The sequence below is a fragment of the Solanum stenotomum genome, chromosome 11 (genome assembly GCF_019186545.1).
Source record: "Solanum stenotomum isolate F172 chromosome 11, ASM1918654v1, whole genome shotgun sequence".
NCBI lineage: Eukaryota > Viridiplantae > Streptophyta > Magnoliopsida > Solanales > Solanaceae > Solanum > Solanum stenotomum.
In genome coordinates, this window is record NC_064292.1 from 41,570,025 (window position 1) to 41,594,949 (window position 24,925).

At 30.5% G+C, this 24,925-nt stretch overlaps 1 protein-coding gene across 1 annotated transcript in view; it reads left to right on the forward strand.

Annotated features, from left to right (window-relative positions):
* Positions 1–17,082: 17,082 nt before the first annotated feature.
* The window catches only part of LOC125845927 (ABC transporter G family member 25-like), a 63,572-nt gene continuing 55,729 nt past the window's right edge, over positions 17,083–24,925 (forward strand). The window contains exons 1-3 of the mRNA XM_049525412.1: positions 17,083–17,274; positions 17,579–18,440; positions 24,638–24,919. Of these exons, the coding sequence (XP_049381369.1) occupies positions 17,149–17,274; positions 17,579–18,440; positions 24,638–24,919 (1,270 nt within the window). The 5' untranslated portion in view covers positions 17,083–17,148. The remainder of the gene's footprint in view (positions 17,275–17,578; positions 18,441–24,637; positions 24,920–24,925) is intronic.

Sequence of the window (24,925 nt, forward strand, 5' to 3'; positions counted from 1 at the left end):
TAATTTATATGAAATTTGATCAATATGATAGTTCAAACTTAATATGCAATGTCTCATTTCTTGTGGATTTATTTTTAATTGTGAAATGACCATTTTACCTTGTCTCTTAGCGTTTTCATGCTTAGTTTGTGTTTAGGAAATGTTTGTTGAGGTCTCCGATGCAATCGGGTGTGTTTTTTGGTGATTTGACCCCTCTTGAGTTGAGAACTCTTGATAGGATTGACTTTGGTCAACATTTTGAGATCCGAGCGTCGGACGAAAATTTCGTCAATTTCATCGCGTGCGGAACGTTGAGTTTGAACTAGTAGGGTGGTTGGTAAGGTTTTCGAGGCATTGGGTTAAGTTTTGGGCGTTTGTGTGAGAAGTTGAGTTTTAAGCTTTAAGAGTAGTCAGAGAGGGTAATTTCATAATTTAACTACTTTTCAAAAATCTGACAATTTCATTGAGTCCTGAATGTGGATTTTAGTAGGGTAACATGTCCAGTTTATTTTTACCAGACTCCGAATAATTTTCAAGGATCCGATTGGAGACTTGAATTTAGACTTCTTTTTTTGTCGATTTATGCTATTTGGTGCAAAGGGGACCGCAATTGCATGTCCCCTAGTGTGTTCGCGGAAAGAAGGGGCATGTGAGGCACGAATGTGGGTGATCCAGCGCGTATGCGGAGAGTAGAGGGGCTTTAGAAGAGCGATCACGGGCTGGCTGGTGCGATCGTACAACTGGGCCGGTGCGGTGACCGCGCTCGCGAGAAGGCTTTGCGTTTGCAGAGCCAAAATTAATGGTCTGGCAATTTATAATCGGAAAATCTTCCCTTTTTTTCATTTATACTCGTTTGGAAGCTTAGGAGGGGAGATCTTCTAGGGGTTTCTTGAGGAGATTCATTCGGGTAAGTGACTTTATCAATTCATTACCAACTCCTTCAATTTTAATGTTCCGAAAACCACTTTAAATCATGATTTCAATGTGGGTTTTTTCTCAAGTTTGAAAATTGGTATTTTGATGACTCGGAGCTCGTTTCTTGCTTGTTTTTAATGGGGTTTGCAACCATGAACTCTTCTTGGCTTGTAGAAATTGATTTCAACTAAAAATCTAATTTTACCCTTCAAATTTTTGAAGTGATTTTTGGATTATTTTACCTCTGATTTAAAATCCTATCAATATGGGTATCGTTAGACTCGTTTTGATGAACTTTTTCCACTCTTGAAAGATGAGGATTGTTCTAGTGATCGTGTGGTTGAGGAAGTGTTTCGTTAGAGTTGTTCGAGTGAAGTTTCGACCTTGAGGTAGGTTTGGTTATCCCTCTTTTAGATTGAGATGAGTAATTTACCTTTCTTAGGAAAGCAACTGTGAAATGAGTAGTAGCATGGGTCTTAGAAGTTGGTAAATATTGACCTCTTTGTTTAGTTCATATGATGCCTATTTGTGATGCTTAGCATGTGTGGAGGCTTGTGTGATATCTGTAATTGTTGTTGAACACCTGTGATAATTGAGTAATTGCTTGAGGGAGGGGTCGTGTGACCTATCTTTATTTTGACATTGAGATGCTCGAGTTAGGGGCTTGAGTTGATTTTTGAACATCTTAAAATGAGAGAAATGCATTTTTAAGTGGTAAAGACTGATTTCAAATGGTTTTCCTTCGTTATCCCTATCATTTGAGAAAGTGTTTCATAACTTATTGAATTTGGGAACTTGATACTATTTGAAACTCTTGATGAATAGATTATGTTTTTGTGTTGTATGTGTTTTGATGCATTCATCGTCATGCTACATATCATTGATCATGTAAATATGATAAAATGGAGAAATACTACTTTTTTTTAGAAAGAAAATATGATACCTTACTATATCCTTTACCACGAGCTAGGTGGCAAGTTGATGATATATTGAGATTATGAGATCAGTATATGTACTATGAGTCCCCCATGGGTCCTTGTTTGGAAGCTAAATGTTCGGCAAGGTGTATACGACAGGTTGTGCGACGATCTTGGTACTACCACATCATTTCATCATGTCATCATCTCATTGCATCGCATTGACCAGTTTTGTTGTGTTGTGTAACTTGTTTATGTATTGATTTAAATATTATATGTACCCTTGTGTGTTTACTTTATTTATGTCGTTTCTATATAAATTGGCGGCACCGATGTCGAATGAGACGTTTTGTAGGCAGGTAGAAGCATTTCATTGTTTATTTCTTAAGTTTATTTAGCTGTTTATACTCAGTCGGTCTAACCTACCGAGTACATATATATTTTACTCACCCCTACTTCTGTTATCCTTTTTGATGCAGATCCTAGTCAAGGTGATCCTCGTAGTTGTTGATTGGATCCAGCGAATTTCTCTCTTTCAGAGTTGTGGTGAGATCTTGCTATTGCCATTGATCTCTATCTATCATTCAAAGTCCTTAACTTTTTTTTCGAAGACTTGAAACGTAATTTAGATTCTAGAAATGTATTAGATGTTCTTTACATACTTATGCTATCAGGGTTTTGGAAATTCTTTGTTGTTTTCTATCGTTTGTGGCCTGAGTCCCCTTCTCAAGTCTAGTATGAGCTTTTCTTTTGCCTTACATAATATTTTAGGATTTTCGAGGTATGTGTCATCAAGACCTAAACTTTTGGATTGTGACACACACAAGTCTGTGCACACACATTTGAAAATGTATGCACACATATATTAATTTTAGAGAAAAGACATAAAGTGACACCTGAAGTTGTTTCGAATTTTCAAAAAGACACCTTAACTTTGCAGGTGTCCTATTACCCCACAAAACATTTCAAAATCACAATACATGCACACTTTTTACACAATCTGCATTCTCAATGCATGTGCGTGAGTCTCACCCCAATTAATAATATAATAACATAAATTTTCCAACCCATTTAGTAAAAAATGGATAAAATCTTGACCCATTCACATTTTAATCATGACCCACTTCATTTAACCCTAAACCCCCTTCAAATTTTCACTCTACTCTCCCTCTCTTTGATGATCAATACCCTAAGCATTTCAATAGTCACAATAAATTAGTTTTGAGGTGATAATTTCTTGAATTATGGAGTCAAAACGAAGAAGTGGAAGGCTCACATGTTAATTGCTTCTTGATTTGAATGCAAATTTTGGTTAAAAATTAGTATTATTTTTATATAGTAGTGATTTTTTGAAAAATCATCTTTATAGTGATTTGTTGTTATTTTCTTCTTGTGCTATCTATTATTCATGTGTATGTAATGCTAGTTTAGGACTGATTTGAGTTTGAATGTTTCTTCACTGATCTAGTTTTGAAATTTATTTGCAATTGCATTTTCGGGATTTACAAATTTATTAATCTCATAACTTTTAAATAAAATTAAAAAAAGAAGAAATTGAAGTAGATATTTTAATAAAGAAGAAAATTCAAATTGTCAGTGCCACGTGGCATTTTTACACTGGTTTGGGGTGTATTTTTACTCCTCCACACGCCTATCAGATGTGAGAACACGACTTGTGAAAATGGGTCAAAAGTGTTTAATTATTGCGATTTGAAATAGTTCCATGGGTAATAGGACGCCCACAAACTTTAGGTGTTTTTTTAAAAATTCAGGACAACTTCATGTGTCTTTTAATGTCTTTTCTCTTAATTTTATGAATAATATGGCAATGTTCTCAGGCAGTTATTATTATTTGACTTGTTTCTTATTTATATGATAAAAGGTTGTTAGAAGGTACCATGATCTCTGAATTTATATTCAAAATCATATATGGTGTTTTGATGATTAATGAATGTTCTACAAGTGACAATTTATGATAAGAAAGAAGTACAGAAATCATGTCCTTAATAAATCACCAAAAGACTGAAGTGTAAGGGTACTCCTAGTTACTAATCGAAAAAGGTAGTATCTTTTCTAAAGGCTCATTAGATGGTTGAGAAGAGGCGTCTTAACATAATTTTTAGTATTTGACTGATAGAGACTGATTTTGGTATTTATTAAGTGCCGATCACTCAACTTATTTCTATTTCACTGTATCGATTGCGCTGATTGAATTGAAGAATTTAAAAGATAAATTGCAAGATTTGTTAAATAAAAAGTTTATTAGGCTGGGTGTCTCCCTTTAGAGTGATTTTTTTCTTTTTCTGAAGAAGAAAGATGGTTATATATTGATCACATCAGCTATCGACAGTTGAATAATGTTACGATAAAAAAGTATCATATTCTTTATATTGATGATTTATTTGATCAACTTTAGTGTTCATCAATGTTCTCAAAGATCATCTTGATGTACGCTTAACATGAGTTGAGGATTGGGGAAGATAAGATCCCTAAAATGACTTCCAAGAATCAATATGAACACTACAGTTTCTTGATGATTTCTTTGGATTGAGTAGCATTTCAAAATTATGCTTCAGACTCTGAAAAATAGTGACATTGTTCCAAGTTTTCATAGTGAGTTTTGACTAATTTATTACATTCCTAGGAAATATGGTGCCCAAGTAGGGTATTACAGTGGACCTAAGAAGATTGAGACATTCGAGATTGGAATAGACTCACTTAATCAATAGAGCTTCAAAGTTTGTACGCTTGATATGCTATTACAAATTATTTGTCATGATCGTCTGACACCCACACTAAACCACTTGGTGGGAGAATCAAATACTAACAAGAAACAAATCCAATACCATTTAAATAAGAGAAGTTCATCATATAATAACAATGAAAATAGTTAGTCACCTAAATAATTGAGTCTCCATAAATTAAACCTAATAGACCAAAACAGTTAACACAGAAAAACAACCCCTAGAACAAAAGGTTATCATACCAAAACTCTAAACAATAAAACTGGGGATGCAACCCCAAATACTAAACATAAATCTAATATTTAATGTCTATGTCCGAAAAGATAGAAGAAAATGCAGAAGAACTCATGGCAGTCTGGAAGATGTAGCTCACCCTTGGGCTTGGAATTAAGTGTCTCTTATCTGGGGTCTCGAATCAACTGCTGGAATATGTCATGTACTCAACAAGGTAAGAACAGGTGTAATATTAGTATACAAACCACAGTGTACGGATAGGATCACACGGCTAGTCCAGAATATGAATATGAACAGTTCACTACAAAGCAGTAACACAGAACAATGCAAATAACAACAAATATCAACCACATTAACTCTCAGTTAAATGTCATGAAACAACAATACATGGGTCCATGTCTCACATGATCACAAATACAAATATTCAATTTTCTCATGGAACCACAATATAATCACATACCTAGTCCTCTCACGAAACCCTAACTCAAATTGTTAGTATAACAGTGTGGTACTCATCCATAATTAATATACCGACATGGTACCCAAATAATCCATAGTTTTTGAAAAAATTAAAAATTCTAAAACCAAATTATTTTGACTTTTGCAATCGTGACACACGAATTTGGAGAGGGAGAGAGTGATTTAAGGACTGTTTTTCATCATGCTATTTCAGAAAGTGATTTAAGGACTGTTTATGGACAGAGAGAGATGGCCAAACTTCACAAATACCACTTGTTTAATTTGACCATATTATTAATTTGTCAGAGACTAGATCGAGGGGACAAATTAATAACCTGATTAGACACCTAAATCCCACTTGTAAATTGACCTCCGTATTTCTTCAACATATTATTTTCTTCGGGAAAGAGTCAAGTATGTTTTTATGGGTCGTTTGATTTGAATACAAGTTATGTTGGATAAGTTATGTTAGATTTAGTTATATTGGAATTGGTTTTTATTATTTGTTTGATTTGTCATATTTAAACTTATATTAGTGGATAATTTTTAAGAATAAGTTGTTTGTTTACAAAAATACCATCCATCTTATTTAGATTTTTTTTTTTTACATTTTTTTTGTAAGCTTTAATTATTCATTCTTAAAAATAATTTTTTCATCTTATTTAGTATAAATATTTTTGTGTATGCATTCCATGATTGTACCGTGTGTTTTTAAAATAAAACTTTCATCTTATTTAACTTTAAAATAAAGCTTCCATCTTATTTAGCTTAAATATTTTTGTGTGTGCATTTCCATGACTGTGTCGTGTCTTTTTAAAATTAAACTTTCATCTTATTTAACTTAAAAGTAAAATTTCCATCTTATTTAGATTAAAAATAAAAATTTCATCTTATTTAGTTTAAAATTAAAACTCTCATCTTATTTAGCTTAAAAATAAAACTTCCATTTTAAGTTTGTTAAAGTAAGAGGTTTTATTATTAAAGTTATTTACATTTTAATTGATATATAAAATATAACTTTTAAGTGAGTAATAAACTATTTAATTAAAAGTATGTAATTTAATAGTTGAGTGAACATTTTAAGAGAAATCAAAATATAACTAAACATAAGAATTAAGTAAATAAATTCATCTTATAGTATATTCATAAATAAAAATTGAATTTATAAAATGTAATTTTTAATAGAAAAATATATTATCATAAAAACAACGAATATTTAACGTTGTAAATGTCATTATAAACATTATTAAAAATTATGTAAATATACATGAATATAAAAGTGGTGCATAAATGAGAGTTTAAGAGGATTTGTTTTGTTATTTTACTTACTTTATCCCAGGATAAGTTATCCTGGGATTACTATTCCACCCCCAGTGAGGGATAACTTATCTCAGGAATAACAATTAGTCCTGAGATAAGGTATTCCAGCCTTTGCAACCAAACAACAAATTAAAGGCCACTCAAAAATTATCCTGGAATTAACTCTTCTTATCCATCACACCAAGGACCCCTAAAGGTTATTTAACCTGTACGAAATTAAACATAGATGGTCTATAATTAATATTTAACACAAATACTCTTTATGTTCCTATTTATATGTCATTATTTTAGATTTCATGTCCCTTAACAAACTAGGTAAGTCTATAATTGTACCTTATTTAGTGATCTCTTGAAGTCAAGTTTTCAATAAATTACCATAAATTAATTTATTTTGATCAATTAAATTGATCAATGAACATGTATTAATCATTTAATTGTCAAATTACGTTCAAGAGTAATAACTCTAAAAGGTAAAATAGGAAGAATAGTGTCATTTATGCATTTATTTTAGTAAGAACGACATATAAATAAAGCGGAAGAAGTATATGTTTTTGCTTTCTTTTTTGTCAAAATCCATTATAAGTTAGCACCTCAAAGCTTCTTCCAGGTCAAATATGCCTTGAACAAGAAAAATATAAACTAAAATAAGGAGATATCACATAAATGGTAAAATTATCACACATCAGACATATATAATTAACTGATGAAAAACTCCAACTTTTTTACTTGAGTTCATCAAGAGTAGAACTTCTTCTAAAATTCAAAGGTGGATTATGTGACTAATGGTTTAGATCTCTTACCCTATATTTGAAGGGTGAGAGAAGAGAAGAAATTGAGAGAAAACAACACCCAAGTCGACCAAGTACATCCCTAAATGAATTCTCAATTCAAACATATAAATTAAAATAACTTGACAGACATGTTTAGATTAGCTTATTTTTAGGTGATTTTGATTTTAAGCACTTTCTTTAATTTTGGAGGTGTTTGGAAAGGTTAAAAGGTATTTTTAAACACCGACTTTAAGGTAAAAAAAAATTACAATGTCCAAAGTAGCTAGGTATCATCTACTTATGATTTTTAGCTTTTGCCTTATAAATTACTTTTTATAAGCTCATCCAAAGTAGTGGAATTTTACCCTAGTGTGCCGCGAGCCGCGTAGCGCCAAATTTACTTCAATAAAATGTACATAATGTTGTACAAAGCTCGGAATTATGAATGATTTGTTGTGTTGAAAATCATATACAAAGACCTTTAATTTGATAGGCAATTCAACCCTTAATTCTTTATATGTTGAGAGATATACTTACAAGTTCATTCACAAACTTAATTCGTAAAGAAACTTTCAATGTGACTTAGTGTTAGGGATATTCTTAGCCCTTAAATTACTCTCAATACACCTCTTATATTCATTATCATGACCATGAGATATGGTGCTAGTCTTTTGCCTCTCTTGACACAAATAAATATCATTTCTTAGTGTCGATGTCACACTTTAAATTTCTTCATTCTTTGCTTTAAACTTTAGTACATTTGAATTCTTAGTCTTTAGGCTTAGATACTACTCCATTCTCCCCAATTTGAATGGATTCATTGTTGTTGAGTTAATCATACCTTAATTCGATATTCAATCTTAACTTATTGGTAATTTGGAAACTATGCCACAAATTTCGCAATATGTTTCTTCTACCATTTCCTCAATAGATTTTACGTAGGTCACACACAATACATCTTAGTGGCTTTGGGTGAATAGAATATCGAGAACTGTGAGCTTCTGAAAATATATGTTGCTTCAATCCATCAACATCTGAAATACATAATGGATCCTGATAACAAAGTACACCATCTCCCCCTTAAGAGAAAACAAGCCTTTATAGTCTTTTTAAGAACTTCTTGTTTTAGTTCAACCAAGGTTGGTTCATCATCCTACTTTGTCGTAACAATTGTTACAAGAGATGATTCTGACCCATTCTAAACATAACTCCACCATCTTCTGAATCCACAAAATGATATTTCATACGAGCAAGTTTATAAGCATCCCGAACTAACTCTTTTTTTCCATATTCAATGTGAGCAACATTGTTCATAGATAACCTCCTGAAAGCATTCGTCATTATATTGGCTTTATCTGGATCGTAAGGACACTCATGTCATAATTCTTCAATAACTGAAGTCATTTTCTCTAATAAAGATTAAAGTCCTTCTAATTGAACACATACTAAAGACTCTTATGATCTATAAACACGTCTACATGCTTACCATAAATATAGTGCCTTCAAATCTTTATGGCAACTACTATAGCTGCCAACTCAAGGTCGTGAATTGAGTAAGTCTTCTCATGAACCTTAAGTTTTCTGAAAGCATAAGTTATAATCTTATCATGTTGCATCAAGACACAATCAAAGCGAATTATGGAAGCATCACAATACACCATCCGAACCATCTAGTAGAATTAAAACTAGGCAGAAGTAAGTCAAATCTTTAAGTTCTGAAAACTCTTCTCATAAGCTTTTGACCACTAAAACGTCACCTTCTTCTGAGTCAATCTAGACAGAGAAGAAGCAATTGAGTAAAACCCTTCAACAAAACAAATTGTATGTAGTAACTGACTAAATCCAAGAAACTCCTGATATATGAGGGGAAAAGGGGTCTAGGTCAGTTCTTAAGTGCTTCGATCTTTTGAGGATCAGTTTAAATGTCTTCTCCAGAGACTATATGACTCGGGAATGTTGTTGATTTTAACTAAAATATACACTTACTGAACTTAGCAAACAGCTAACAGTCTAGGAGAATCTGCAAGATAATCCTCAAATGTTTTTTATGTTCATCCTCTCTCTGAGAATAGATTAGGATGTCATATATGAAGACAATTACAAACATATTCAAGTACAGTTTAAACACCTTGTTCATCAAATTCATAAAAGTTGCAGGAGAACTCATTATTTCAAAAGACATAAATATAAATTCATAGTGATCATACCGAATTCTGAAGATTGTCTTCAGAATGTCACTTTCTCTGTCTCTGAGCTAATGATAGCATGTTTTGAGTTCTATCTTCGAGAAGATATTAACACCCTGAGATGGTTATTGAACAAGTCATCAGTCTTGGGGATGGGATAATTAATTTTGATTGAGACCTTATTCAATTGACGATAATCAATACACATTCTGAGAGAACCATATTTCTTACGCATAAATAGAACTACAACACCCCATAGAAAGATGTTGGGTCTGATGAATATTTTATCTATAAGGTCTTTTAACTAATCTTTCAAATCCTTAAGCTCATCTGGATCATTATATAAGGAGAAATGGAGATAGGCTAGATATATGGAAGAAGATCTATTCCAAAATTAATTTTCCTTTTGGGAAGGTCTTATGGAAATACTTCTGGAAATTCACTTACTACTGGAATTGACTAAAGGGTTGGGGTTTCAGATCCATAATCCGAACTAAATGGTAAATGCAATCCTTAGATATTATCTTTCTAGCCTTAAATTAAGAGACAAATCGATGTATAAGCGCTCACGTACTATCCTTCCATTCTATGACAGATTTATTTGGAAATTAAAATTTCACAATTATGGTTCTATAGTCGATTGAGGCATAACAAGTGTGTAGTCAGTCCATGCCAAGAATAATATCAAAATCAAGCATGTCTAACTCTACTAGATTAACTGAGATAATTTTTTAAAAAATTGAGACTAAATTTTTTTTGTTTATTCATTTAGCTAAGACTGATTCACCAACAAGAGTAGAGACAAAAGGATTTTGATAGAATTTTCGGACTGATATCGAAATTTAATGCAACATAAAGAACCACGAAAGAAAGTGTGACTCTTGGATCTAACAATGTATAGACATTAAGCTGAAAAACATGCAACATACTAGTTACTACATAAGAAGAATCCTGATGATTATATTGAGTCTGGAGAGTATAAAACATGTTCTGGCACTATCGGCAACCAGTAGTACCCTGCTAAGTTAGGTGCCCTACTGGAGTTGTTTAAGCGTTAGGTTGAGTGTGCTGACGAACATTTCTGCTCTTACATGTTGTTGATGGATAATCCCTCAATTTGTGACTTGTTTTGCCACATACAAAGCATTCACCACTATCGGTCATGCACTCCCAGGGTGATTTTTACCACACTTCTGAAAATTCGAAAAGGTGCGATCACTAGTGACACTGTCATGAGACTTAGAGTCTGGCGCTATATCTCATCCTACTTGAACTTGGGCACTAGCAGAGAATGGGGTTGGGCCTGAATACTTTTGGTGAAATTGAGAGCGATTTCTAGTGAGAGTAGTCTACATTGTCTATTATAGACTTCTTGCTATCCTATGATTGAAGGCTAAATACTAAATACTGATGAAGTGACTGAAAACATGAAGATTGATCTTATCTCATGAACATGCATGCATATTGAGACATGAGAATAACTGAAAGACATGAATCTAAAAGACTATTATGGAGGAACTATTACCTCACGCTAGAACTGAATTGGAAGAAAAGAGGTGGGGATATTTGACCGTCATATCTGCTTTTGCTTCCCAAGTAGTCCCTTAACTAACTGATTCCTTCAAAAAAAAAATCATTAAAGTGACTTCATTATTCCTCAACTTATGAACCCGACGATCAAGAATCTAGCTAATACTAATAATATAGGTAGAAGAGAGGATCACTTTTTTAAAAAAAAAAGGAAATATTAAAGGGTGAAAATTCCCCCCNCCCCCCCCCCCCCCCCCCCCCTAACAAACACTTCATCATAATCAAATCTTTAAAGTGTCTATTATGTCCTTTAATTATCAACTTCTTCTTTTTTACTTCTTTGAAAATCATGATATTTTAATTTTTTTATAGTCATGTAACTAATTTGTTGTAAAAGCATAAACATTATCTTTTGAACGAAAAAGTGAGAAATACTAATTAAGTATATAAGCTAATGGTGTTCTATAATGAAGTAAATTAGTTTAATAAGAAATTCATTTTTATTAATATAATCAAAACACTAATATTTATTTAAACAAGTGAAATAGCAGAGAATAATAACTATACAAATATATTTCAATTTAGAAAAATACCTACTTAATAATTTAATTAAGGTCAAATTTCTAAAGATTATATTTATTTAGATTTAAAATTATTTTAAACTATAATATACTTAATACTCCATCAATGTCAATCAAAACTTGTTTATTTATATAGATAATAGAGAATATTCCCGCCATCTATATCACTTGGCCTTCATTCTAAAAATAGTTGTTTTAATTTACTTGTCCGATTTATAAAATCAAAAGAATTTTTAAATATTTTTTTATTTCTACCCTTAGTATTATATAACTGCATAAAGTAGTAGTAGTCAAATTTAAAGTTTCAAAACATTATTAATAATGTTAGTTTAGTAAAATATACCTCTAATTAAATTTTTAAGGGTGTGTCATATCAAGAAGGATCAAGTAAATATGAAATGTATGGAGTAAGAGAGTAGAGCAAGACAAAAATACATGCACTGTACATATACACATGCTTAATGCATATTATATTGAAATAAGAATCACAAAAATAATATTAATTTTTTTGACAAATTCATAAAATATTATTCCACTTATAATGTTAATGAACTTAAAAGAAAAGTTATTAATATCTAGGTTAAAATAAAATTATATATAATATAAAGAGGTATTACAAGAATAAAATTAATAATGCATAAAATAAAGAAGAAAATTTGATTATAGTTCAAAAATAAGGGAAGTTTGATTTTAAAGCAAAATTGAAGAGTGGAAATATTTTTTAATAAAAAATGGAGTAAAAGTCAAAGGGAGGGTAAATAAGTGGCCACTTTATATGGCAGTTAGTCAAAGGGATGATTAATATCCCAACAACAAAATATTCTCTTTCTTTTCAATTGAATTCACTTCTCTCTATTCTGAATGGCAGTAATTGATGTTTTCACTCACAAATCACAGTTCCCACGGTAGCTGAAAAGCTAGCTGTCTCTCTTTATTTTGTTACCTTAACTTCATGCATATTAAGAATTCCTTTCATCATAAATAATATATTTTCTCCCTTAAACAATAGTTATTCACTATTTTTTTATTATTATTAAATATTTTTTAATTAATTTGTTTTATTTGTCATTTTTGGCAAATCAAAGAAGAACATTTTTTTTCTTTTTGTTATATCCTCAGTTTATTAACATTGAATTAATGTTTTAAAAAAATGTAGTGAGTAAATATGTTTAAGATTCTAGCAATTAATAGGAGTATAATATTAAATTCATTATATCAATCATTAATTTTTTAATTGGTGTGTCAAGTCAAAATTTGACAAGTAAAAAGAGAAGGGGGAGTATTAACTTGGCACACACCTTAAGAAATAATAATTAACAGGGGTAATATTACTATATAACCCTTTCAATATATTAAATTTAATACATTGAAAAATGTATTAGATACTCCCTTCATTCAAAATAATTGAATTATTGGGATATCCATACCCTTTAAGAAAAAAAGATTAGAACATAAATTAGACATTAATTTCTATTTTTACCCTTATTAATTATTGTCAAACTAATCTTTAGAATAACTAAACATTAATCATAATAACTACTCTCTCTGTCCAACAATAGTTGTTCACTATTGACTTGGCACATCCCTTAAGAAACAATAAATAATAGGGGTAATATTACTATATTATTCTGTGACTTTATTAAATTAAATGCTTTGAGAAATGTGTTAGATGATAAATAATATTTAATAACAATGGTAAAATAGTCACAAAAGATAAATTATCTCTTGATTTTCTAAATTTGACAAGTATTGTTGGACAACTATTTTTAGTATAGTGGACAACTATTGTTGGGCGAAGGGAGTAATTCCAATACAAAATAATGCAAAAACGTCTTGAACTCATCACATAGAAAATAATTTAAAGCAATTAAAGTTTCTTGAACTCATCACATAGTAAATCTAAATGAAGGGTAAAAATGGAAGAATATTCTAAAAGTAATCTGGAAGATTGAACAATTAAGTTAATTTGAAATATAAAAAATGTCTCAACAATTCAATTATTTTGAAATGGAGGGAAGTATTGAATAGTACTCCCTCCATTTCAAATTAATTGAATTGTTGAGACATTTTTCATCTTTCAAATTAACTTAATTGTTCAATCTTCAAGAGTATTTTTAGAATAGTCTTCCAACTTTACCCTTCATTAGTTAGTATTGGAATTAGTTATTTTAATTAATGTTTAGTTATTTTAATCATAAATTTGCCAATAAATAATAAGGGTAAAAATGGAAAGCTATGCCTAAATTATGTCGTAATCTTCTTTTCTTAAAGGGTGTGAAACACTTCAACAATTCAATTAATTTGAAATGAAGGGAGTATTTAATAGCAAGGATAAAATACACACAAAAGGGTAAATTATCTCTTAATTTTTCAAAGTGGACAAGTATTATTATTGAACGTTATTTTTTGTATAATTAACAAGTAAAGACAGACGGAGAGAGTATTTATTTTCTTAGTTTATTTTTATTTGCTCACTACTTCTTATGTACCATATTAGATTGGCACATTTTATTTTACATGATGATTAAGAAATTATTAATAGATTGATCAACTTTACTATTTTACATGATGATTAAAAAGAAATTCTTGAAATTTTAAAAATTGTTTAAACTTTCAAAAGTCATATTAATTGTAGGGGTAAAATAGGAAAACTTTAATTAATTCTATCCTTATTTAGTAAGTGATCAAATAATATGGGACATATATTTTTAGTAAGATGCCATCTAATATGGGACGAAAGAAATATCAATTTATAAATATGTAGGTCAATTGACCAAATTATATAATAATAATATACCTTTTAGTAAAAACAATATTTTCACTCGTATTTATCATTTTTTTACATATTAAGAAAAAATAAAATATTATTTTTCAAGATATTATTTTATTTTTGATTTTTGACATTAATTACTTATTCCATAAATTATTTTTCAAGAGAATATTAAACATCAATTAATAGAGATAGTATGCATAAAATATTCATATCAAATTTTTTAATGGGCGTGTGAAGTCCAAAAATGACAAATAAAAGCAAACGGAGGGAGTAAAATTGTTTATTTAACCATTTGTATATGATTTATGAAAAAATCTTAATAAATTGCCATGTTTGTACGTTGGCAAGCGAAATATACAAACGGACTTCTGAAAAATTCCTAAATGTATAAAAACAGAATTTGTATATACTTACTTTGTTTGTATATTTGCAAGCGAAATATATAAACCATAACCGTCATAGCAAACAAACTTACAGCTATGGAGCGCAATTATCGAAACTATAGCTATAGAGTTTTATTATGTCCATTATCTTTGCTATTTTTAAAATTTTCAACTTTTCAACTTTGATAACTAATACAAATATTACTGATGCACATAGTAGCGAACCCATGATTGTTATTAAGGAATGCCAGTGGTTATAGTAAGCAATATAATCATGAGGCTAGTAGAACTAGAACAGACAACCTTAAGGAATATTCGCAACACTGTTACCACTACACTAAACTTTTAAGGGAAAATTACGTGAAATGGAAAACATCTAGTAATATAGCTATAGTTTCAATTATTTTTAATTTGTGACTACAGTTTCGCGAATATTCGGTTTCCTAATGTATAAATTCATATTTTGTATAAATCGGTTCCCGGTTCCTGATGGTATAAATCTAGAATATGTATAATTTGATTTTTGATTGTATAAATCCAGAATTTGTATATGCTTACCCTAGCAATTTGTATACGATTTATGATTTTTTTTGAATAAATTACCATGTTTGTATGTTGGCAAGTGAATTATACAAATGGGGTTCTGAACATTCCTAAATGTATAAATACAGGTGTATCTACTTGCCCTATTTGTATATTCACAAGTGAAATATACGACGGGCAAGCGAAATATACAAATCGTAGCCTCCATAGCAAACGAAACTATAGTTATAGAGCGTAATTATCGAAACTATAGCTAGAACCTTGTTATGTCTATTATCTTTGATATTTTGAAATTTTCTCAATTTTTAACTTGTGTCAAGAGGTGTCAATCCATATATATATTCATTAAACTAAAATTTGATCTCTGTATACAATATAATTTTTCGACGAAGAGATAAAGATGGCTGAATGCACACATTATCAATACACCTCATTCAACATTAATCGTATATATTTTACCAGACATAAAATATTTTTGAATAACAATTTATATATTATCAAAACTATCATCTATAATTTTCCTCTCTTTTCCCCACCCCATTCTCCAATCTTGCTAAATTCTTCTGTGTTTATTTTCTTATAAAAAATAATTAAAAAAAACGGCCATTAACACTATTCCCTCACACTGGTAAATTAGTTTCTCTTTTGAAATTCACTTTTTATTTTATTTTATTTAACCCACTCAACACCCAAATCTTCTCATTCATTGCCCCCCGTCCATTATGTTTCCTTAGATCACTCATTACGCACTTATCTTTTTCTCTCTCTCTTAATTAAGGAAGATGTAAAAAGGAAAAAAGAGAGAGATTTTGGAAGTTTGGGATGATAATATTTTTTCTTTCGTTTTAATTTATTTGTCTAATTTTAATTTGCTATAAAATTTCAACAAAATTTTAAAAAATAATTTTTGTAGTCTTAATATTATATAATTTTCTCTATTCTAATTTAATCAAAGTCCAAGAATGACTATTTTTCAATATTTAGTAATTATTTAACTTTTAAATATTTATTTTATCTTTAGTTATACCTAACTACTACTATCTATGATTTATTTTAAATCATAAATTTTAGAGATATTTCTTTTTTTTAAAATAAATAAATTGGTAAGTGAAATTACATCACATAAATTGAGATAGAAAAAATAATTAAAGATATATAATTGTACCAAATTATTTTTTTAATTTTATAAGTTAAATATATCATGTAAACAATTAAAATATTATTTTTTGAAAAATAAAACTGAAATGGAGAAAATAATAAGGCCTTAAAAAAGGCGGCCTTTCTCACTTCCACTTATACTCCCTCAATTATATGTACACCGTCACTTTAACATACAAAATTATCTCAAAATAATTCTTATTTAAAAAATTTAAATATTAATAAGTTGTTTTTTAAGACTGCTAAATTTTACAAAAATATCTACTACTAATAAATAAAAATATTTTATATTTCTTATTTTTTGCTCAAACAAAATAAAAAAAATTAAAACGACAGCTAAAATAAGACAGAAAAAGCATCCCTCCTCTCCACTTACCCTCTCATCCCATTTTAAAAAGTAAAATAAACTAAAGAAAAAGAAGAAAGTACAGGTGGTTATAAGATCCAAGTGCCACGTAGCATACCCCCATAGGGTTGCCTAGTATGACGTGGCAAGTATTCACTTCCTTAGAAGCAAATAAATAGAGCTTCTCCCTTGAGCTCTTAGTTCCTCTTCATCCATTCTAATTCACTCTCTCCTTTTGTCTTTCTATCTATAAAATACTTTGCCTTTTCTCCCTCTTCTTCCTCTTAAAAAGAAAGAAGAAACTACACAAATGCCTATTACAAGCAAAGAAACAACAACAATGAATGCAGCAACAACAACAACACTAATGGAAGAAGAAACAAACAAAGACTTCCCTTTTATCATGTCTTCCTCTACTTATCCTATCACCCTTAAGGTAAACCATCATTTTTTCTGTACTTTCTTTACTTTCTTAAATTTTGTGTCACGTTAAACAATCATTTTATGTATTGTTCTTTACTGTCTTAAACTTTGTATCAGATCAAATAAGTCGAAACTAAATAATCATTTTTTTTACGTTCTTTACTTTCTTAAATTCTATGTCAAGTCGGTATAAAAATCTAGTGCAAGAGTCAAGTAGTAGGAGAGTGAAGTGGAAAAAAATAATACTAAACTTGATTTGACTTGAAGAAAATTGACTTGTCTATAATAATAATAATGGTGTTGAATTATTTTTGCAGTTCATGGACATAAGTTATAGGATAAAACTTGAGAATAAATCAACAAGTGGTGGAAGCAACAACTTAATAAAGATGTTTTCAACTAGCCCTGGGCCCACATCATCTGATATAGAGAATCAAACGGCTGTAATTCATCAAGAACGTACAATCTTGAACGGAATTACCGGCATGGTTTCACCAGGTGAAATCCTAGCCGTTCTTGGACCATCAGGTAGTGGTAAATCAACGCTCCTAAATGCACTTGCAGGAAGACTCCAAGGACACACCTACACCGGAACAATCCTCGCGAATAACCGGAAACTTACCAAACAAGTCTTAAAACGAACCGGGTTCGTTACACAAGACGACGTCCTTTACCCACACTTAACGGTTCGAGAAACTTTAATCTTCTGTGCACTCCTCCGTTTACCCAACTCCCTGAACCGGAACGAAAAAATAGCCGTCACTGACTCGGTAATCACCGAGTTAGGACTCAATAAATGTGAAGATACAATCATTGGAAACAGCTTTATTCGTGGAGTTTCAGGCGGTGAAAGAAAGCGAGTCAGTATAGCTCATGAAATGTTAATAAACCCGAGTTTACTAATACTGGATGAACCGACGTCCGGTTTAGACGCTACAGCGGCTTACCGGTTGGTGTCGACACTGGGGTCATTAGCGAAAAAGGGGAAAACGATAATTACGTCGGTTCACCAACCGTCGAGCCGGGTTTTTCAAATGTTTAACTCGGTTTTGGTTTTGTCGGAAGGGAGGTGTTTGTATTTTGGAAAAGGAAATGAAGCTATGAGTTATTTTGAGTCGGTTGGGTTTTCTCCATCTTTTCCCATGAATCCAGCTGATTTCCTCCTTGATCTCGCTAATGGTACGTATTCTCTTTTGTCTATTATCTATACTCAAATATATGGTAGAAGCATGTTTTTAAACTACTTTATTTTTTTGGACAAAATATGGTCATTTTTAATTTATTTGTCTGATTTTATATTGACAGTGAATTTAACATGTCAGGATAAAATATCTTAAATGTTACGTGAAAAGTTAAAATTAAAAAATTATCAAAAAAAATATTTATTTATTTTTAAAATAGTGGAAATAGTATTAGATGCTTGAATTTGATTTAATTAGGTGTTGTGTCATGTACATGTTGTCTGAATTCTATTTAGGGTTGCTACACATAATTTCTACAAAATATGTGGTTTTGATTGATTTCTTATTATATAATGAGAGCATAGTGATTGATTGATGGTCAGTTTACGAAATACGTCTCTTGACTTTGGTCTAGTGATAAGAGCGGAATATTTGATTTGTGTGTCAAATGTGTATGTATTACTAATATAAAAAAAAATTAAGAACTTGTTATTTAAGCAGAGAAAAATAGATGGACATTTTATTTATTATTCACTAAGTTTCAAATTGTGCGTCACTTATTCTCGGATATTTTTCGATCCTTAGAAAAGGTTGTTGAAGAACAATATTTTGGTGATTAGGATAATTAAGGTAATTAGTGGTCAAAATTAAGACTATAGAATGTGGACAAGTTAATTAGGGTTTAGGGGCCCAATTGGTGTGACTAGGGAAGTTGAAATTTCTTTTTTGGTGTGACAACTAGAAAATATCAACTTCCAAGGGTATTAGCTGGTTGTATAATTGGTGATAATGTTAAAAACATTGAAAATTGGAAGTTACTACGACTACTCACTATACAAAAAGTTTAGTTTAAAGAGTCACCCAGCTGTACTTGGCTAACTATTAAGTTACATGTCCAATTTATTATGTGTATGCAAAACTGATCCAAAGGTCCTAAAGTAGATGTGGGCCACTTTCTCCTTTTCACTCTATCTAGATTTATTTTTTTGATATCTTTTATTTTTCTTTTTGATATCTTTTTTTTAAATCCCTTTTTCTTCTTGATCTTTTCTTTTAAAAAAATATATATTTTATACCACTTAGACAAAATGTCTAGCAATATTAAGTATAAGTAAGAGGGGCTAAATCTTACCTTATCGATTCTAATAAGGTAACGAATCTCTACTAATTAACAAGTATAGAGAAAATATGAGATAGAGAAAACTAAAGATCCTATGAAAATTAACTTGTATTAAGTGAAGATTAAGGATCTGTTTGGTATGAGGAATAAGAGAGGTAATTAATTTCGGGATTAACTTTAGGATAAACTTATTTCATGTTTGATTGGACAAAATTGTAAAATAACTTATTTCGAAATTATAATATTATTTGTATCTGAATAACAATTCTAAACTAATTTGAAGATAATTAATCTCAAAATAATTTGTTTCCGACTAAACGAGCCCTTACGTTACTTAAGTGGTCGTGGTGGATTGTGACAGTAATCATTTTTAATGGAAAGTTGGTGACTTTTTGTTTCAGTGGATAACATTCATCATAGGTAATTAGGTACGTACTAAGATTTGAATCTTGAGAAAGTTAAAATTGGTGGAACAAGCTACTAGGTAAAACAAATATCAACCCTCCACGTGTCCCTTTTTTACTTTTTTTAATGCTAGTTGGCCGTACTTTTTTTTTTCCTTCCAACTCAAATATTCTAAAATTCTATAATTTGCATAAAAAAGAAGAAAATAAGACGGCATTATTGGATTAGATTTATTATAATTAATTAAATCAAACACACCTGAAAATCATTTTAATATGGTAAATCATTCCTAAAAAGTACTTGATGCTAATTGCTATTTTTTCAAATGTGGGGAACCATTGATGGAAAGATGGGACTCCTTTTAATTAATTTATATATTTCTTCGCTCCTTTTCGGTTGTCATAATTTTCTTTTTTTAAAATCAAACAATAAGAACTTTGATTAACATTTGAAGATCTAAATTTTTAGTTTAAAATATTGAATTAATATAATCTGATTTAACTTTAAAAATTAGTCAAATTGACTTTCGAAAAATGTAACATGACAACTAAAAAGGAACAGAACAGGGAGTACTTGCAAAGTGGACCCTATAGTTGTTGGCGTTATGGCATTCTTGATTATGAATTAATTGCTGAAGAACAAATACCTTAACTGACTTTACTTTGATAGGGATGCTTCAGTACTAGGTCCTATATTTAAAATTGGCTTTTTAACAGAAAACAAAGAGAAAGAGGTTTGTTATTTCAGAGTTGACTATCTATATTTGAAAGAGTTTGATAGTGACATGTTATGGTTTATCTTGATAAGAGTTCTTCCATCTCGTAACTCTGTATTTCTGCTCTTTGTTGTGGCACCCCTTAATATCTCATGAGTAAATTCTTAGATAGCCATCACTTTATCATGATGGAGTATTGAAAGATTATGGGAAACATGATGGCAAAAGATTTCTTGATATGAATGACCTTGAAAAATACTTGGGCTTCAACTTGTGATACGGTCATGCTCAGAGTCAGATTTTTTATTACGAATATAAAAAGTAACATATGGTAAACCATTCCCATGTTTTTTGGACAAAAGGGTATCAATTAACTCCCTTTGGACAAGTGTAGCTTCGTCATTGGTCATTATTGTAGAAAACATCATCTTGTTTGGTTAAGTTTTTAAGAAAATGTCAACTTATGTTTGTGTTAAGTAATCAAAGGAGTAGAATATCATGAACATAAGAGGTAATGGTCCAATGGCATAGCTAGGTTTTTTTAGGTGAAGGATTATATATGGTCCTTCTCTATTTGTAGAGTAGTACAATTCAAGAGATAGCCATCCATCCTTTCAATACTTTAGAGCATATATAGCTAGTTTTTTTTGTGCAGGATTTGTACCAATTGTGGTCCTTCCCTACTTCAATGGAGGAGCACAATTTAGAGATAGTCAACCTTCCAATAAGTCATACTAAGTACCTTTGTGGTCAATTTCGTGAGTGCAAACCTTAGCGACCAGGGTCCAAATCTTGATAGTAACAAATAATACTAGCTAGCTAGTACGTAGGTGATTTGTCCATCTGTCTAAGTTTTTGTTGATAAAATCACTTTATACGTATATTGATGGAAGATAACAATTGACATCGATTGAAATAATCGGGATGCAAATAAATTGACTCCGGACATCACTCATGGAAAAAAAAAAAAGTGCAACACAACAATTGTCTCAATATCAAATAATTTTGTTTCTGGTTTTGGGGTCAGGGGTTCTATCAACATTGGGTCATACTCCACTAAGAATATGGATACTCCATTCTTGAAAGAAAATTTGTGTTCAAAGTACTTGCAAATCTTGTTTATGGATTTTGAGGCTTTGTCATTGCAGGGTGTTTCCATGATTCTTGTTTTTCTATAATATTCTCAAAAGAATAGTTTAGTGTGGGGACATGTCACTAAGCTAAAAGTTATAGTTCTAAGTAATAAATATAGCATACAAACTATTGTTGGACACCACTTTGACCTGTTTTTTTTCTTCTTTTTAATATTAGTTTTGAGGTCATAATGCATATGCAATACTTTAGAATATTAAACAAAACATAAAATTAGCTTTGCTCCTTTTATTTGATTTTTCATTGGACAACATGTTGATAACATGGATCAAATTAGGGAAGTGTGACAACATTGCTTGCGTAGATTAGCATCCATATATAATATGGGACCAACTAAATTGGTCCACATGAGCACTTAACCCCACCTCAAAAAAGGAAAAGAAAAAGAAAGCACCTCAAAACTCTCTTCCTAAACTTTGTTGAATTAGCTTGGGCTCCACATTAATCTTTCCTTAATTTAATCATATGCTTTTTGTTAATGACTCCACCATCACCCTTTCCAACTTTTACCTATAGACATATATAATATAAATTTCACTCCCTTCGATTCAGTTTAAGTATCTAAGTTTGATTGGACAAAAAGTTTAAGAAATAACGGAAGACTGTTGAATCTTGTGATTTTAAACAAAAAATGTATTGTAGAATGTTAGAAGTGAAAAACTCACTATATATAGAAAGAGACACTCTTTTTGAAACGTACCAAAAAAGTAGCAAGACAATTAAATTGAGGGTGTAGTTTGTAGGATCCCTCCATGTGTTGTTGGGTGTCATACTCATAATGGAATAGTAATAGAATAGCACATGGTTTGCTATCTTGTTGTTTATTAGATAGGCTAAGAGGGTAGGCATTATGGTTAAGGTTCTTGGAAATCTTGGATGTGTATATTTTATGTTTTATCTGATGGATCAAAACATTTGAGGAAAATAAAGCTAGCATCAAGATCTCCAAGGATTTTTATATTTATTGGCTGAGATAGTTTCAACCCTTCTCTACTTTTAACACCATTAGTTCATAGTATATGATATTTTTGTCAACTACATAAAATAAAATAAAAATTGATGTTATTCTTGGTCCAAAATATTAAGGGGCTAATGCGAATTGATTCTTCTTGCTTTATAAACCTTGGCCAATTTCATTGTATCTAGACTAGAGTAATTTGTTAATGATCACTTATAAGTTCAATGTTTCATAATCATTTGACTACCTTTAAGTGTAGTGGCACATGGTCAAAGTACACCTTAGTTGATAACTTCTTTCTCTATACAGATATAGATGTTATGCAATAGCAGTAATAGAGAAGTCCACTATGATTTAAGTGAAGCAATTGAAATAGTTTAGAGCTAGTTCAATTATTATAGATATAACCCTTGTTACGATTTTTGAATAATCTGACATGAACTCGATAATATTTTTAACTAATCTAAGGAATATAACTTCTTGGAAAGTCCATATCTACCTTAAAGTAAATCCATGAATAGTATGAAGACAATAAAGTATGAACTACCAATTATATCACGAAACATATGGAGTAAAAGAGAATTGATAACTTTTTGATTTATAAATGTGTTTAAATTATATACACTTTAAGCTAGAATGATGAAATACACTTGTCACACTCAAACCTTGCCTGACTTTTAATGCAAATAAAATAAAATAATTGATAGGCATCTTTGATCTATAAAGAATTCTCTTTTTCTTCTTTTATCCACCTCCTTTCCTTTATTCAACAAGAACAATTCTTTTTCTTGTTCTACTTTTCTTTTGATACTAACAGGTTTCTGAAATAGCAACACGTGTTAGGGTCCTTTGCAAATCAATAAGCATTCAGATTCATCCCACCAAATTAAACTTTTTTTTGTGTGTTTTTGTGAATAGTGAAAGAAGAAAAATAAGTAGTGGAGATGATGGTGGCCCCTTTTATCAATAGTAGTAATAGAGCATTATGTTATTTTAGTGGACTTCCACCCTTTGCCACCAACATTGGACAGCTTTAATTACTTCCTCAATACTACTAATTATTATTATTATTATTATTATTACTTGCTAGCTAGTACAACTAATTAATTAATTGTCTCTTTTGTTTTGCTTTTAAAAATACACTTTGTATTATGTGATACAAAGCCTTTTTCTTTCTTTTTGTAAAAATAATTTTGAGTGGTAACATGACTTTATTGTTCTTTTTATAGTCCTAACTTTAAAGATACATATCTACTTTTTCCATTTGTAACATTAAGTAGCTTACAATTTGGGGAAGTATGACTATGTTATTGACAGGATTAAGTTGTTTGATAAATTTATTATCAAATACTTGAATAGTTAGATGTCTTTATTAGGGAGTGCCCCCACAATAATTAGTACTAGAGAAGTAGTTTTCTTTGTAGCTGTACCTTGCCTTTATGGCTTTATGACCATCTTGCAACTAGCAATTTCTTTAATTTTATGATGTGATATTCCTTTGAATATCTAAAACACGGATTGACATTGTCTAGAACCTAGACATATCAATTGTGGTATACAAGCAAATTTAAGACTTGAAAAAACTATGTTTTTGTTTATTAATAAACTGATGTGACTTAAATACATGGATAGTGTAGACAATCTTTATCCTGTTAGTATCTTTTTAACGTAATGTAGCAGATAACTTGTCTCATTTTTGATATTACTATGTACTATTACTTGTTTTAAGTGACTTGAAAGTGTTAAAACTCTGTCATTGTATAGAAGTTAAACTATACAACTAAACATCTTAAAGTTCCTTTTACATTGGAATTCGGACTAAAGCTTAAACTTGGAACAATGCAGGGGTTTGCCAGTTTGATGGAGTAAGTGAGAAAGATAAGCCTAATGTAAAACAAACTTTGATATCCACTTACAACAATGTGTTAGCTCCAAAGGTGAAAGCAGCTTGTTTGGAAACAACCAACATAGTTCCTAAAGAAATCATGAACAAGGGAACCTATACTTGTTCTAGTTCTAAAAGAAGTTGCACAAGTTGCATTTCCAATTGGTTCAATCAATTTAGCATTCTCCTTCAAAGAGGGCTAAAGGAAAGACGACACGAGACGTTCAATTATTTGAGAGTCTTTCAAG